Source organism: Danio rerio, chromosome 4 (assembly GCF_052040795.2).
Source record: "Danio rerio strain M-AB ecotype USA chromosome 4, GRCz13ab, whole genome shotgun sequence".
In the NCBI taxonomy this organism is placed as follows: domain Eukaryota; kingdom Metazoa; phylum Chordata; class Actinopteri; order Cypriniformes; family Danionidae; genus Danio; species Danio rerio.
Window position 1 is genome coordinate 63,611,133 of NC_141024.2, and position 16,856 is coordinate 63,627,988.

General features: G+C 35.1%; 5 protein-coding genes across 9 annotated transcripts in view; 2 read left to right on the plus strand and 3 right to left on the minus strand.

Annotated features, from left to right (window-relative positions):
- The window catches only part of LOC137489757 (protein NLRC3-like), a 407,221-nt gene that overhangs the window by 275,156 nt on the left and 115,209 nt on the right, over positions 1-16,856 (plus strand). The gene's annotated exons all lie outside the window — the stretch shown is intronic.
- Positions 1-16,856, minus strand: part of LOC148682312 (uncharacterized) — a 342,019-nt gene that overhangs the window by 196,217 nt on the left and 128,946 nt on the right. The gene's annotated exons all lie outside the window — the stretch shown is intronic.
- LOC137487276 (uncharacterized protein K02A2.6-like) overlaps positions 1-16,856 on the minus strand; it is a 252,759-nt gene that overhangs the window by 93,350 nt on the left and 142,553 nt on the right. The gene's annotated exons all lie outside the window — the stretch shown is intronic.
- LOC137491037 (uncharacterized) lies at positions 778-11,917 on the plus strand. Of its 3 annotated transcripts, none has more exons than XM_087250358.1 (3): positions 778-1,013; positions 1,180-1,329; positions 9,412-11,917. In XM_087250358.1, the coding sequence occupies exons 2-3, from the start codon at positions 1,245-1,247 to the stop codon at positions 10,383-10,385; spliced, it is 1,059 nt and encodes a 352-aa protein (XP_087106484.1). In that variant the 5' UTR covers positions 778-1,013; positions 1,180-1,244; the 3' UTR covers positions 10,386-11,917. The 3 variants fall into 3 exon arrangements, with proteins under 3 accessions (XP_087106484.1, XP_087106483.1, XP_088506755.1); XM_087250357.1 differs by having other exon boundaries at positions 778-833; XM_088650629.1 differs by lacking the exon at positions 778-1,013 and having other exon boundaries at positions 1,178-1,329.
- LOC103910668 (uncharacterized) overlaps positions 11,754-16,856 on the minus strand; it is a 33,483-nt gene continuing 28,380 nt past the window's right edge. The window contains exon 12 of the mRNA XM_087249715.2: positions 11,754-16,794. Coding sequence (XP_087105841.1) covers positions 16,268-16,794 — 527 coding nt within the window. The 3' untranslated portion in view covers positions 11,754-16,267. The remainder of the gene's footprint in view (positions 16,795-16,856) is intronic.

Sequence of the window (16,856 nt, forward strand, 5' to 3'; positions counted from 1 at the left end):
TAAAACACTTACACACTTTACTATTACTTCACTTAAACTTTCTTCAGGTATGTTCTTAATTGTTTTGTTTGTTTTATTTATATTATTGTCTGCTTATAGCACTCTCTTTGCCCAAGACAAATTTCCTCTCGGGAACAAAAGGTTTATCTTATCTTTATTTAAATAGACCTCATTACTGTGAGTTAAATAGTACTACGTTGAATAAAGGGTTAAAATAATATTGTCAACAGCAGGTACATAATTTAGCACTTAATGAGAAACCTGAAACTTTAATCAATCGCGTTATATAAGGCTAAACGCTTTAAAACAAACCTTTCTCCAGTTGAATCACGGCGCGAGAGTGGCGCAGGCTTATGGCGTCACAAGCCACACCCAAATAAAAGTATTTTTTTTAACCTTTTTTTGCCACTAACTCATGAGTCCTGACTTATTATATATAGGTTTTCTCTGCGTTTGGACACTTTACCCAGTAAAAATTAACAAAACAATAAAAATGTCCTGTTTAAAATGAATAAAACTATGAACATAAACAAAATAACTTCTCTTTATATGAGAGTAATTAACAAAAATAAATCCGGTAAGTCAGAGCAAGAAACAATAGCCACAAATGAGCTGATTAAAACTAGTACTCCATTTCTTATACATACTTAGAATGAAGTGAAATTATCCTATTTAATAAATTAAACCTTTGTCTTAAAATATTTACATTAAAGGTTTGTCATGACTGCAACAGTAAATGGAAAAAAAGCTAACCAAAAAATACTTTTATTTTGACGCGGCGTGTGACGTCATCAGGCGGCGCCGCTTCAGCGCTGTGATTCAACTGGAGGAAGGTGTTTTTAAACCTTTACAGATATAAACCTATTTAAAGTTAAAGTTCTAAAGTTTTAGTTTTTTATTCGATGTTAAATTATGTTCCTGCTGTTGGAAATATTATTTTAACCCTTTATACAATGTAGTACTAATTTATTCTCAGTATTTACAGGCTATTGTTTGAATAAAGTAACAGAAAAGTGTGTAATAAGTATTAATGAAACCTTTTACCTGATTTACTTTTGTTAATTACTTTCATATTAAGAAACTGTTGAAGCAAGTGTTGAAGAGAGTTTATTTTGTTTCTGTTCATTGTTTTATTTATTTTAAACAGGAAATTTTTATTGTTTTGTTCATTTAAAACAGGATAAAGTGTCCAAACACAGAGAAAAACTCCTGCTGAAGCGACTGATCTCCACACTGTTATAAAGATGGCGTTTATTAAAGAGGAGAGTGAAGATGTGAAGATTGAAGAAACATTCACAGTCAAACAGGAAGATCTGCAGGAACAAACAGGTTCATTTTTATTCTCAAAGACCAACTCAGTCATCTGATCCTCATTCAGAAATATTTTAATAATAAGAAAACTAAATTAAACCATCTTGCAGCCCTGAGTGTGCTGCCTAGTTCTCCTAAATGCACATAAGCACTCATTGAAAGACAGTAATGAGTTTCCTTCTTGTTACTTGTTCTCATGTTTTTTTTGTCATTATTTAATGTATTATTAGTCTCCTACCTTCTTAATTAGTTAGTTATTGCTTTTCTTGTACCCCCACTGAGTTCTTGAGCACTGACGCTATATAAAATATATAAAAACATTAAATTAAAAAGTATTCTCATAGAAGATATCTGCTATTACAGTGATAGTGTTGGCTTAGTACTTTTCACTGTTTCTAGTTCTTACAGATAGTATACGAGTTAGAATTACAATATCATTATAATAACTAGTTACCAGGGTTATTTTGTATAAACAAGGATTTCCGTGAGTAAAAAAAAAAAATTGTAAATTCCAAAATCTAAATTTTAGGCTTTAAAAAGTCCTAAATTTACTGAAATACAGTGTTGTATGTCTTGAATCTTTTTTAAACAAGTCTTTATTTTCCTTTGTTCATGTTTTGCTTCGTAATCTGGCCAAAACCCATACAATCACCAACAATTCATCTCAATAAAACTTTCAACTTTTGTTCAAAAAGGTAATTTGAACTCTATTTATCATAATGGTTTAACAATTTTTCTTACAATAACATTTGTTTAAATGTGCTCCATGTATTTACTGCTGAGGACATCGACATGGACAGATTGTTGTGCATAAATTTAGTTTATTATAGTTTTTAAAATGTTGAAAATATTTGTTTATTTTTAAAAAAATTTTTTCGAAGTTTATGTTGGAAAAAAATAGTGTGGATACAGGTAAAGGCTTGTTTTTACACAATATTTAAAATCTTTTGCTAAGAAATATCTAAAATATTGTAAGTTTTTATTATTCATTTATTATTTTATTATTAAATGTATTAAATATAATTTTTTTGATAAGGCAAATAAAAATCTTTTTCATCTGGGCCATTTGAAAAATTCCTTAGCCGTTAGCCTTTCATGAGTTAAAATTTTCATTCATATTAGTCTTAAAACTGTCTTAAAGTCTTAAATTTAACTTGGTGAAACCTGTAGAAACCCTGGTTTAAAATATGTCAGAAAATGTTGTGACCATATTCTTTGTGTACCAGCAGACATTGAAATCTTTTTGCTTGAGACTTAAAGAAGATTTAAAGAATTCATTTTTAGATCCTAAAAACAGTGTTATGCTGCTAAGGCATGGGACGATAACTGTTTAAGGTATAAAGCTGCCAAAATGTTCTGCTAATTCATTCCTACTGTATATAGGTTTTTATGTTTTAAGTTTTTCAGGACAACAGTATCTCCCGCCGAAAATATATCCAAAGATGCCGTTTAAAATCGTAAAGAAATCTGTGCTTTTGAAACTAATGAAGACAGCAGAAGTCAATGATTCATCAGAATAATCTTGCCTGACATGTTTACTGCTCCAAAATACTTTCCAAAAAATATTTAAGAAGGCTAAAACTGTTTAAACGTTTTCAAAAACCGATTTTATTCGGTCCAAATTAAAAGATATGAGACTTTCTGAAGTAGAAAAAAAATTGTTCTCTTACAAAAGTTGTCTTAAAGCAAGAAGGTTGCTGGTTTGAGTCCCAGATGGATCAGGAGGACTACTGTGTGGAGTTGACATGGGTTTCCTCTGGGATCTCCAGTCCAAAGACTTGCAGTATAGGTGGATCAGAGATACTAAATTGGCAATAGTGTATGAATGTGTGTGTGTGTAAATGAGAGAGTGTGTACATTATAATGTGTGTATATAAGCATGGATTAACATTTAAAAAACATTTATGTTGTGCAGTGTAATTTATTCTAGGTTTACAGTGCTTTAATAGTAAGGTTGGGGATTAAGCACCACTTTCTCAAACTAAAATAAATAAATAATCCAACACTGTGAACACAAATAGTTGCAAATAGTAGTTTAATTTATGCTGCATTTTTAATCAGCATCATGAACTTATGATATTTGACTAAATTGGCCCTCAACAGAAAGACTCTTGCAATACGAGTCAAATGGTGTAACCAGTTACACCACTTGACATTTCAACGTAAAATCAAATTTGACAGGCTTTATCATCAACATCTGTGTAAGCACATGGGCTTGGTGGGAATATTTCAAATGTAACTTTTAAATATAATACTTATTTTTATAATATTGATCAATTATCAGTGCATTTCTGGGGTCTTACCATTTGACATGCATAACTAATAATAACTGACCATACCTTAAAAAGGTCAAAGTATCTCACATTTTAAAGAGTTACTAATCTTTGCATGTCTTGTGCACAATATTAACAAAATGGCTCAAAAAATGGTGGTTACAACATTTCCCCAAATTAATTATAATATGTAGAACAATTGTGCTATATTTACCTTTATTTCCTATTAAATATGTCTAATGTAAAATTATGCCAAACTAGCTAATACGATGTTTTATTGAGGCTTTCACATTTTTTAAACAAGATAAACTATTTGGAACCTTTTTTTTTTGGTTACACCACATTACATTCTTGCAATAATCCCCTAAAAATTATCTTAAAACAGATTAAAACCAAAAAAAAAAATGTACTTTCTCCTCAAAATAGAGAATGTATGCAAGTAATTTGTTTATTTATTTTGAAAATGTAACCTTGAATTGATTTAAACGACATGGAGACAAAAAAATGAGCGTCACATCATTGACCCATTAACAAATGTGACTTTGACATGCTAAAATGACTTGATTTAGATGTGTTGTCCACATGCCGCCTCATTTTTTATTTTATTTGTGTTTTTTGTATATGAGCTTTCTCACTGTGCATAAGCAAATGGGTTGTGTCACATTGCAATTGGTTTTTATTTCCCATGACTGTTTTTAGGGCTCAAAATTAAAGATTTACCAAATTTATCTCTGACCACACCAAAAAGATATAAGTATTTCTTAGCCACACATTTTAAATGTGTCAAAACAAGCAAATATATAGCTGTATACATGCACTTTTTATTCAACAAAACTTTTTTTTTTTAAATTGACATTTAAAAAGATCTATTGTTATGTATCTAAAATTTGCACAGTAATCTGTCCTGGCTAAAGGTCCCAGATCAGCAGTTAAATTAATGGTGAGTTAATCTAATATTAAAGCAATGTTATTGTAAAGGATGATAATTAAACTATGTTAAACGAAATAACGGTAAGCAAAAGAAAGCAGGTAAAAACATACCATGAGTGATAATGAAAGGATGATCACGTGCCTGAGAATAATTGACTGCTGCTTACAAAAGGTTTGCTGCTTACACGAGCATCGCTTTTTGTCTAGTCTATTTCAAAGAGAACCAATCGCACCAGTTGAGCTTCCTCTACACACGGTTGTAAACGGGATCCAGAGGAGAGATGTTGGATTCCAGCTTTGGATATTCTGCTCTCTCATTGATCAGTCTCATCAGGTCTATAGGGAGTCTTAGGGTGCTTTCACACCTACACTTTTGTTTCGGAATCTGTCTCATTTGCCCAGTTAGCGCGGTTTGTTTGGCATATGTGAAACCACCAATCGCTCTCGGATCAACACCAAATCTATCGCTCTGTGATCGCTTGAATGAGGTGGTCTCGGCTCAATTGAAACGAACTCTGGAGCGGATCGATAGCAGTGAGAAAGCAGTCCGATCCGAGCGCGGTTATATCACTATTTTATGTATGTGTAATAGGCAAACGGCTATATGAAGAGAGAATTATGATTAGGGCGGAAAGTTTCTCGAGTCTCCGGATTCCCGCAAACGAGTGATAATCTCTCGGTAAGCTCGCTTCTCCCTTCCGATCCTCAAATAGGCTATGTTGCGCACCCTTCTCACCCCTCCCCACCGCATCTCTCCTCACTCTTCAGACACGTCGTGCACACCTTGTCAAACACCACCAAACCACCACCTCTCCTGACAGCTGAGCGGGACACTGCAAAATAAACCCTGACACTAACCAATGTGAGTAGAGTTTACTCACACGTGACTTGTTTTATGGCCCGTTTCCACTGAGTGGTACGGTTCGGTTTGGTTTGGTACGCTTTTATGGCTGTTTCTACTGTCAAAAGCGTACCGAACCAAATCGTACCATACCACTTTTTTGGCACACTTTCGATAGGGTGCCAAACAGGAGAAAGAGTACCAAAAGGTGGAGCTACACATGCAGCTGTACGCTAGTTGGTTATGGAGATACGTCACAAGCTTGTGGAGCAACACTGAATGTAAACAAAGGAACCGCCATGTTTTTTAAATACAAAGCCGAGGCATTACATGGAAATTTTATATGCATATAATAGCCAGCCATGGATGATCCGAGCTCAAACAAACCTTGACGTCGTCTCGGTGAACAGACACAAAACCAAGAAGAAAAATCTGCCGTTTTCTGTAATTAATAATAATATAGCGGAGACTGTAAGGGGCTGTATGTGTTCATATATGTTGCATTTATGTATTTGTTTTTATATAATTACAGACGTTACAGTAGCCTATTTCACACTGTCATTGATCTGCAGTTATAATCAACACCTGTTCATAGAAAAGTTAGTAATAAACATTTATACACAAGTATTTACGACCCGTACAGCTTTACTGTAGACATTAATTCGAGCGAGCATGACGTCGACTTAAACTTTGTCATACACCACGCCCACCAAAAGGGTACCCTTTATGGTGGAAACGCAAGCCTGCTGAAGGTGACCCGTACCGACCCGAACCGTACTGTACCAGTCAGTGGAAACGAGCCATTAGCTCTTTTGGTCCGATTAGAAACTTTACAGTGTGAACTGTTTCGAAACAACTGAATCGATTCACAGGTGTGAAAGCACTCTTAAGGAAATGCCAGGGGGAGTTCTTGAGGAAGGCAGTACTGTCATTGTACTTCTCGCTTTTGCTCTCTCCTCCTGTTCTGGGTTACAGATTATCTCTTGTCATCTGCTTTTATTTGCAGTCACAGGAGCTCTTGTTTCCCTTTTTTCCTGTTTATACCACATCATTTCCCTTCATGTTTGTCAGTATGTTATCGATTGTTTGTGTACATATTATTTTGTTACACACCCTGTATTTGTGTCCAGGACCGCTAGTAAGTGTCTGGTTGTTTTTTCCCACGACACTTTCTTAGCACTCACACGACCGGGTGTTTACTTTGACTTTTGCTTTTTCCAGGACTCATTCCTCAATAAAGAGTTGTTGTTTTTCTGCATTTGAGTTCACTCTTTTTTTTATTTTTTTACTCGTGACACAGGTATTTTCTTTCTTAATTGTGTTTAAAGATCTTTAGATTTTGACATGATGTCTAGCTTTTGAGGCTCTTTTGGTCTACTTCACTTTGTCAGACAGGTCATATTAAAGCCTGATTTATACTTCTGCGTCAAGTGACCGGCGTAACCCACGGCGCATGCAACGCGCGTGGCTGTGCATTTATACTTTTGCGCGCTGTCTCTGTTGGTCTGCATTAACACTTCCGAAACGCTAGTTGGCATTGAGGTGTAAATGTTCCTATGTGTCGAGTTTCTTCGCTGCTTTTGTGCTTTTCCTGAACACTTCCGGGATGTACAAGTGGCTCAAACTCGCTCATTTTGAGGCAGGAACCGGCGGACTTGCAACAACTTTAACTATGAGGTTAACACAAAACAAAACTTTCCATCCGGAGCTCCTTCACGGGACGCTTGTAAACAATCGCTCGCGCCATTCGCGTGGCTCTCGGTCCCACCCAGACTCGTCAGCGCTACCAAGCCGACCAATCACAAAGCTTGCGCTACGCGTTGTTGCGACGTGTAGTTACATTTTTTGAGAGGTGCACGTCAGTGACGCCGACGGCCACGGCGAAGGGCTATGCGTCAGCGCCGTAGCATACGCCAGTGTTTAACACAGAAAATAAAAAATAAAGTTATGTTTTCATGGGGAAAATGTTTGTTTGGCATAAATTCAGCAGTTGCGCTCGCATCAGCGCCAAATCAATCAGTCTGAGATCGCCTGAATGAGACTGTCTCTGTGCTACTGAGCGGATCCATTGAAGTGAGAAAACAAAACAATGCAACGAACTAATGACCCAGGCTATATCACAGTGTATTATGATCGTGTAATAGCCATATATACGGCTATATGAAGAGAGAATGATGAGCAGGGCGAGATGTCATTCTTACCAGTAAATGCGAAAGTGAAAGCATGCTGAAATATTACCGAGAGCTGTTTATCCAGCCTGATCTCGGTTTATCCGTCAGGAAAATTGACCGAAATTACTATCTGTTAATTTTTCCATATTTTAATCGTATAATATGTTGTATTAGGCCTGTTGTTTTGTTCATTTACGCACTGACAGCTCGAAAGAAAGATTTACATTGATCTGATGCAGTCTCGGTTCATCTGCTATGTCTCTCTATAATTTAAGCCTATAATGCAGAATTCTAGCCAACGTTTCTTTAATAGATTGATTAATTCAATAGATCGATTTTTACAAAACCTGACAATTGAAAAGAGGCTTTGTATATATGAGAAAGTCTGACCTCTGCTTTATATTCGGTGACGATGTCTGTGGGTTGTTAAAATTAAAGTGCATATTTTTGCTTCTAAAATATTCTATACACAACTGGTGTAAAGTTTGGGGTCAGTATGATTGTTAAAAATGTTAAACTAAGCTTCTTCTGCTCACCAAGGCTGCAATTATTTAATCATAAATACAAATCATGAAATTCAAAAGTAAAGTTTATCAAAAGTTCAAAAGTAGTTTATCATTTAATTTATTCATTTATTCCAGTGATTTTAAAGATGAAATTTCAGCTTCATTACTCCAGTCACATGATCCTTCAGAAATCACTAATATTAATTATTATTACATTTATTAATGGTAATAGTAATAAAAGCAATAATTTCTGGAGTAATAGTTTTATTTGAAACTACATACAATAATAAAGCAGTTATTTAAAATTTTGATAAATATTTAACAATTTAACATTTTTTACATTTAATAAATGTAGCCTTGATGAACTTAAGTTTTCTTAAAAACATAAAAAAAATTACTGTAAATATATATACAGTGGAAGTCAGAATTATTAGCCCCCTTTGTTGTTTTTTTCTTTTTAAAATATTTCCTAAATTATATTTAACAGAACAAGGAAATGTTGATAGTATGTCTGATAATATTTTTTCCTCTGAACAAAGTTTTATTTGTTTTATTTTGGCTAGAATAAAAGCAGTTCTTAATTTTTTATGAACCATTTTAAGGTCAAATTTATTAGCCCCTTAAGCTAATTGTTTTTCAGACTGTCTCCAGAACAAACCATCGTTATACAATAACTTGTCTAATTATCCTAGCCTGCCTGGTTAACCTAATTAACCTAGTTAAGACTGCTTCAATCTTTTACTTTCACACTAGTACTTAGTCATTTTAGCAAACACCTCAGATACTGTTGGATGGTTCCTGTTGGTGGTGCACCTTTTTTACAGACGCCATAATAACGACACAGATCACTGCCTATTCACAAGAAAAAAGTGATTGACGTGGTAATTATGTGTGTAACTTGCCTTTATTCATTTACTGTATGATTTGTTTATGGGTAAAACAAAGACCATTCAGGTCAGGTAGTTTAAAGGGTAGGCTACAAATAATTAATTTGTTATTAATTTTTAATTATTCATAATCGAATCGAATCGTGACTTAAGAATCGAAAATGTAATCGAATCGAGGATTTGGAGAATCGTGACACCCCTACTCATCAATATGACCAAAATGATCTGGGATCAATTACATAAGAATCCACTAAAATGTGTATGTGTGTAATGGATACCAGGAGGTTGATATGACAAGATCAATCTAAATATGAATAAATATTAATATTCTTAATAAATAAATATTTTTATAATAAATATATTAATAATACATTTAATGTGCATCAAAATTAGGTTTGTGTAGCCAATGTTTTATTGTCTTTTCACTTCAGCTTTTGATTTGATGAGAGTTTTAATGATTTACTAAAAACTGAACTTTTTTTTTTATTTCAGACCTAATTAAAGACTATAAGGGGAGTAAAGAGGAGGAACATCAAGTTAAAATTGAGGACAAAACTTATTTAGAGACTGATGGTATTATAAAAGTGAGAGACAAGAGTTGTTTTACCTGCACTCAGTGTGGAAAGAGTTTGGCAAGCAAAAGCAAACTGAACATTCACATGATGAACCACACTGGAGAGAAACCATTCACATGCACTCAGTGTGGGAAGAGTTTCAGCCAATCATCATACCTTAATCAACACATGAGGATTCACACTGGGGAGAAACCATTCATATGCACTCAGTGTGGAAAGAGTTTCAGCCACTCATCATCCCTTAATCAACACATGAGAATCCACACGGGAGAGAAACCATTCTCATGCACTCAGTGTGGGAAGAGTTTTAGCCAATCATCATCCCTTAATCTACACATGAGGATCCACACTGGAAAGAAACCATTCAAATGCACACTGTGTGGGAAGAGTTTCAGCCAATCATCATCCCTTAATCAACACATGATGATCCACACTGGAGAGAAACCATTTACATGCACTCAGTGTGGGAAGAGTTTCAGCCAATCATCATCCCTTAATCTACACATGAGGATCCACACTGGAGATAAGCCTTTCACATGCACCCAGTGTAGGAAGAGTTTCAGCAACTCATCATCACTTTACAGACACATGAGGATCCACACTGGAGAGAAACCATTCACTTGCACTCAGTGTGGGAAGAGTTTCATCCAATCATCATCCTTTAATCTACACATGAGGATCCACACTGGAGAGAAACCATTCACATGCCCTAAGTGTGGGAAGAGTTTCAGGAAATCATCGTCTCTTAATGAACACATGATGATCCACACAGGAGTGAAAGAGCATATGTGCTTGGAGTGTGAGAAGACGTTTATCACAGCTGCAAATTTGAAACGGCACCAGAGGATTCACACTGGAGAAAAAAACCTACAAGTGTTCACAGTGCAGTAAGAGGTTTACTCACTCAAGAACCCTGAAAACACATGAGAGAATTCACACTGGAGGTAAACCGTAGACATGATCAGTGTGTACACAATGTGTACAGTTTCACTCATCCGGGGCAGCTTAAGAAACACATGGGATGGTTCCGGTATGGCGTTGACACATGTAGCAGAATAGAAAGAGAGCTCCCATACACACTGGTATTAATCCTTTTTTTTACATCATATATGATAACCTAAACCATGTTTAAATAACACAGAGGGGGACAAAAACAACCATTGAAACCTGAAAAAAAAAAAAACGAGTAATCAACAGATGAAAAATCTGAGATGAACGGGATAGCTGATAGCCTGTCAGCTTGCATTGCAGCAATACATACGGACATCAAAGCTTTCCAGATGGATATTAAATTTGATTTAACCGCCTTCCAAGATTCCCTCGCAAAAGATGTGAAAATGGAACTAAATAACTTTAAACAAGAAGTCAATCAAAAACTGGATGGCCTGATCACGGGCCTAAACGCAACAGCAGAAAAGGTCAACAAAGTGGAGCAGTGAGTTGGAGAACTGGAGAACGTTGCTGAGATGAAAGAAATTTTTTAGTCAAACAATACAAATTTAAGAAAACTTACAAGAGAAACTGTTAGATCTAGAAACACGCTCCCGTAGAAATAATATTCGGATTTTTTGAAACCCGGAAGGAATCGAAGGGAATAATATCCAAGACTTGGTGGAAATTATTATTAAAACGAACTGTCACTTGACGAAATGGACCTTAAAATCCAACGATGTCAACGGAGGCATCAAGAGATCTGAAAGAAAAAGGACTAATAAATAGCGAAGAAGAAACTATTATAGGAATCTCTGGGAAAGAGAAACAAAGATCTTGGCAAAGTTTGGAGTGACATCGAAGAAAAGAATTTTAAATTTGAAATTGAATTTTAAAGGGACAATGTTTGAAAGAAGGGAAAACCTGACAGATCCTAACAAAGAACTCTGAGAGACTGGTAAAAGTTCTTGACTTGATTCACCGATGATGGACATTTAAATCGTTTGAAGGAAGAATGGTATTTAACCGAACTGACCAGCGACACAAGATGAACGATTAAAGCACACCAAGACTCGAGTCATTGAGGAACATACTGGTAGGAAGACATAAAGGGATTCTATTTTATACATTTAAAATCCCTTGCTATAATTAGAAATATTTAACTTTAAAACCTAGTCAGAAATACAAGAATATAATATTGTCAGATATGGGCACTGAATATATTTGTTAACATTTTTTGTGCAATAGGCACAGCAAGGAGGGGCCCTTTAGAGAAGGAAGGCTTTCCCATCACATTCAGAAGTTATTTAAGACTTTAAGGTTTGGAAACCTCTTTCATTATGATTTTTATTTAATTGTATTTTTTTTTTTCCTCCAACAGAATAGTGGTACTGGTATCTCGTAACGATATGTACAGCAGTTTTTGTTACATTCTGTCAAATGCATACAGATGCTTAAATAAATACAAAAATAAAAAGAGATTATAAAACAAATTTAGAAAGACATAGTTATTGAGTATTTTCAAGGAAAGTCCAGAAGGAGGACCAAATGAGCCAGCACACCTCAGATCTTTGATGTAGGTCATAAGTCTGATTGCCTGACTCAGCCACATATTGACTGAAGGTGTCTGCACAGTTGACCCCAATATCAATATACATTTTTTGGCCAAATATATACAAAAATTCAATACGCATTCTTTGTCATGATCAAGACACAGTTCCGAAGTACAATTCAGAAGGTTTACGTTTGGAGACAAAACAAAAGTCTTTCCAGTTATTTTTAAAATCATTTTGTGAATCTCTTTCCAGTACAATTTAATTTTGTCACAGTCCCAAAATACATGCATCACTGTGCCAATGTCTAACTTACTTTTGAAACATAGCTGGAAACAATTAGGAAATATTCTATGGAGGCGGACAGGAGTTAGATATATCCTGTGAATACATTTATAATTTTGCTCATGAACTGAAATTGAAGTACTTTTGGGATAGATATTTGAGCAGGCAGATAGCCACTCCTCATGACTAAAACTAGACCTCAGATCCTTTTCCCATATTGCCCTTAAAGAATTAAAGGTTGAAGGGTCCGTATTAGACAGCAACGTATATAATTCAGAGATCTTATTATTAAGCGTACATGAAGAGAAAAGCTGTTTTTCTATGTCAGTAAAATCAAATTGTATATTACCTTCTTTTAATTGTAACTCTAAAAAGTGTCGAATTTGCAGGAATTTATCAAAATTTTTACTGGGAAGACTAAATTCCTGTCTTAACTGCTCAAATGATTTCATTTGGCCATCCTGGAATAGGTGACCTTATTCTGACACTCCTCTTGATCTCCAAGTCAAAAGGCCAATATTCTGTATTGTAGTGGGAAAATCAAGATTAAAGGTAATAGGTGACTTAGAACACAAGTTATTTGGGATGGATAAATATTTCTTAACATCATGCCACACCAAAAGCGTATTTGTTATTGTAAAGACACTAATCAAATGTTGATTTTTTTGTATATTATGAATAAATGGTAGAGAGCATGAGAGTCTAGGAGAGCATCTTGTAGATTCAATCCCAACCCATCGTGAATCAAATCTGTAAATAAACCAATTTAACCTGTGCTTGATTTGTGCTGCCCAAAAGTATAATTGGAAATTGGGAAGTGAGAACCCACCCAATTCCTTTGGTTTCATCAACAGTGAGAATTTAAGCCTGGGTTTTTTGTAATTCCAAACGTACCTTGAGATTGAGATGGATTCAGAGGAAGCATGCATATACAAAGCTTGAGATTTATCCAAATTAATCTTGTACCCTGAAAAAGTACTATATTTTTTAATTACATTAAGAATTGCATCAGTAGAGGTGTCAGGGAGTTTAAGATACAACAAAACATCAACTGCATACAGAGATATACGATGTTCCTCTAGACCTATTTTAATACCGTGTATGCTACTATTAGTTCTCACGGCAATAGCCAGCGGTTCAATAACCAGAGAGAATAACAGAGGTGAAAGAGGGCAGCCTTGACGACAGCCTCTGCTTACGGAAAATCTATTAGACAGCATTCTATTAGTGTTAACCTGGGCTATAGGATTAGAGTATAGGCGTTTGATTAAATCAATCAAATTGGATCCTAACTGTATTTTATCTAAAACTGCAAAAAGAAAAGGCCATTCCACCCTATCAAACGCCTTTTCTGCATCTAGGGATACAATAGATGCAGATTCCTTTGTAAAATTTAAATGGTCTAGACTATTTAGAACTCTTCGAATATTGTCTGAACCGTACCTGGATTTCACAAAACCAGTTTGGTCTGGATTAACAACATAAGGCAGAACATTTTCAATCCGTCGAGCTAAGGACTTGGCTATAATTTTATAATCTACATTAAGTAGACTAATTGGGTGATAAGATGAACAATTTGTTGGATCTTTGTCTTTTTTTAAAAGCAGGCTGATAATTGCCACTGACCAGGATTCAGGCAAAGAGTTAATCTCAAAAAGATTATTTATCACCAGCATTAAAATTGGGGAAAGTTCAGGCCAAAACTGCTTATAAAACTCTAATGGATACCCATCTGGGCCAGGAGCTTTACCGGATGGCATTTACTGAATAGCTTGTCAGATTTCATCTTCAGTAAAAGGGGCATTCAAAAGAGTCCTAGTGTCATCAGAAATGCTGGGAAGAGAAATCTCATTTAAATAATTAGTCAAATCTTTGTATGATCCATGATAATCGGTTGTATAAAGATTACTATAAAAGTCTGAAAAAGAGTTGTTAATGTCCTGAGGATCAAAAGTCATGTTACCTGCAGATGTCTTAATTGCTTTTTTAGTTCTTTCACTCTGTTCCTTTTTTAACTGATAGGCCAAGAGGCGACTGTGTTTATTACCAGACTCATAGTACCGCTGTTTAGTATAAAATAATAATTTCTTGATATGTTCTGTGTGGTCTAGGTTAAGTTTAGCTTTAGCATTATTTAATAATATCCAATTATCTTGATTTGGCAAGCATTTATGTTGTTTTTCCAGGCGAGTTCTTCTAATTCTTTCCTTTTTTGTATCTTTAGCTTTTTGCTTAGAGCAGCATTAGCAATGAGATGACCCCGCAACGTAGCCTTGGCTGCATCCCATTTTATTGCAGGTGAAACAGGGGAGTTCTGATTGTCTTGCCAATACTAAATTATTTTTTGTTTGATAAAAGAGCAAAAGCTAGTATTACTTAAAAAAGAGCTATTGAATTTCCAATAATTTGGTTTTTGAATAGGTATACTAATATCAATGACCAAATAAAACAGGCCATGATCAGACAGCACAATAGGGCCAATTTGACAAGAACTCACATTGTGTATACAGTCGGAAGGTATGAAAAAATAATCTAGTCTTGAATAAGATTTATGGGGGTGAGAATAAAAAGTATAATCTCTGTCTTTCGGGTGCAGCTCCATCCAAATATCCACCAATCCGATGTCTTTACAAGTGTTACGTATTATATGTGATGATTTGCAGCTCGTTGAAATCTGAGGTGAGGATTTATCCAGATTTCCATCAAGTATGCAATTGAAATCACCTCCTAAGAAGCCAATGTTTTTGCAGAGCTGATTGAACTTTAGAATCACCTGAGAAATAAAATTAGGGCAGTCCGCAATTGGGGCATATGTATTGCCTACAGTGACATGTTTTCCAAGAATTAGACCAGAAATAAACACAAATCTTCCTTCAGAATCATGTTCGACATGTTCAAGGATGAAAGGAATATTTTTATGAATAAGAATTGCGGTTCCCCTACTATTTGACGTGAATGAGGAAAAGTATATCTGGCCGACCCGATCTCTTTTTAGCTTCAAATGTTCCTTATCTGACAAGTGTGTTTCTAGTAATAATGCTATAGATACACCTTCTTTCTTGAGAAATGTTAGAATTTTCTTTCTTTTAATTACATGGCCTATGCCTTTCACTTTCCATGTTACTAATTTAAGAGAATTAAGCATATTAAAAATGTAAACAGAAAGTCATATGAATGATAGTATGCATTAAAAGAAATTACAATTGTACCAGTACAAGATACCAAATGCGAACAAGAGAGTACCACAAGTAGAACACAAAATAACCCCGTAAAACCCACCCCCGAAGACCCCATCTCCAACTGATGAGGCACAGATAATATCAAAAAGTCACAAAACCAAATAAGAAACTTTGAAAAAATTATCAATAGCATAACTGAGACCACCAAGTTATCCCAGGTGAAAAAAAAAGTGCACTAAAATACACTCATTTAAGTATACTTAGTACACTTTTCAGTAATGTACTAAAAGTGCTCTATTTTCGCACACTAATTTTGTACTTAATGTACTAAAAGATAGTATTAAGTATATGTTAAGATAAACTTAATACCATCTAAGTGCACTCAACTATGCTATTTTGAGACACCCTGAAGTTGAACTAAAATGTGCTTTTAACATACTATATCTGTATTTTAAAAAATATATTTAGTTACAACTAGAAATACACTTGAACCCTACTTTTAAACATTTAAATATATTTATGACTAATTTAAGTATAATAGTATTATATTAAAAGAATATATAAATTGTAAAAAAAGGTGTGCTAAATACTGTATTAAAATTGCTCTATTTTGCCAAACTAATTTTGTATTTAATGTACTAAGAATTAGTATTAAGTACATTTTAAGATAAACTTAAGTACATCTAAGTGTACTCAACTGTGCTATTGAGACAAAATAAAGCTGATCTAAAATGTGATTTTTATAATGCATTTAATTATTATTTTTTTTCACCTGGGGCTGCTAAATGCTCCTACAGAAGATTCTGGGTAAATCTCTCGTCAGTCTTCAGCTCAGTTTCACTGATGATCCAGGATAAATTCTAAACCCAGGGCAGAGCGGCTCAGTGAATGTGGTCTGGACTGAGTGGATGATGCTCATTTTGTCTCTATAGATGCTGTAGAAGATCAGAGTTCCTGCACTGTGATCCACAAACACTCCTATTCTCATGCTGAACGCCTCCATTGGGAGATGAGTCTCTATGTGATTGTGCCAGAATGAGAAACTGAAGAAAGAGCAGAGTAAACTCCAGGACTGAGCATTAAATCCAAACACACCCTCAGCACCTCCTCCCTTCCTCCTGATGCTCTTATATGACACTGATATCCGCACATCACTATCCCCACTCCAGTCAATCTCCCAGTAACAGCGTCCACACACACTCTCTCTGCACAACACCTGAGGATGATGATCAAATCTGTCTGGATGATCAGGATACGGCTGATTCCCTCTCACCCACTTCACCTCTCTGTTTTCCTCAGACAGAATGAGTTGAGTGTGTGCTGTGTTTGGATCCAGAGTGAGGAAACAGACATCTGAACACAAGAACACACACATTTATAACCACAGCTGTGTGTGTGTGTGTGTGTGTGTGTGT

What these genes read in the sequence shown, in the direction of transcription:
- LOC137491037 (XM_087250358.1), top strand. Translation starts at nt 1,245, where the DNA reads ATGGCGTTTATTAAAGAGGAGAGTGAAGATGTGAAGATTGAAGAAACA. An exon ending in AGATCTGCAGGAACAAACAG is followed by an intron (nt 1,330 to 9,411) that starts GTTCATTTTTAT and finishes TTTTTATTTCAG; the next exon opens with ACCTAATTAAAGACTATAAG.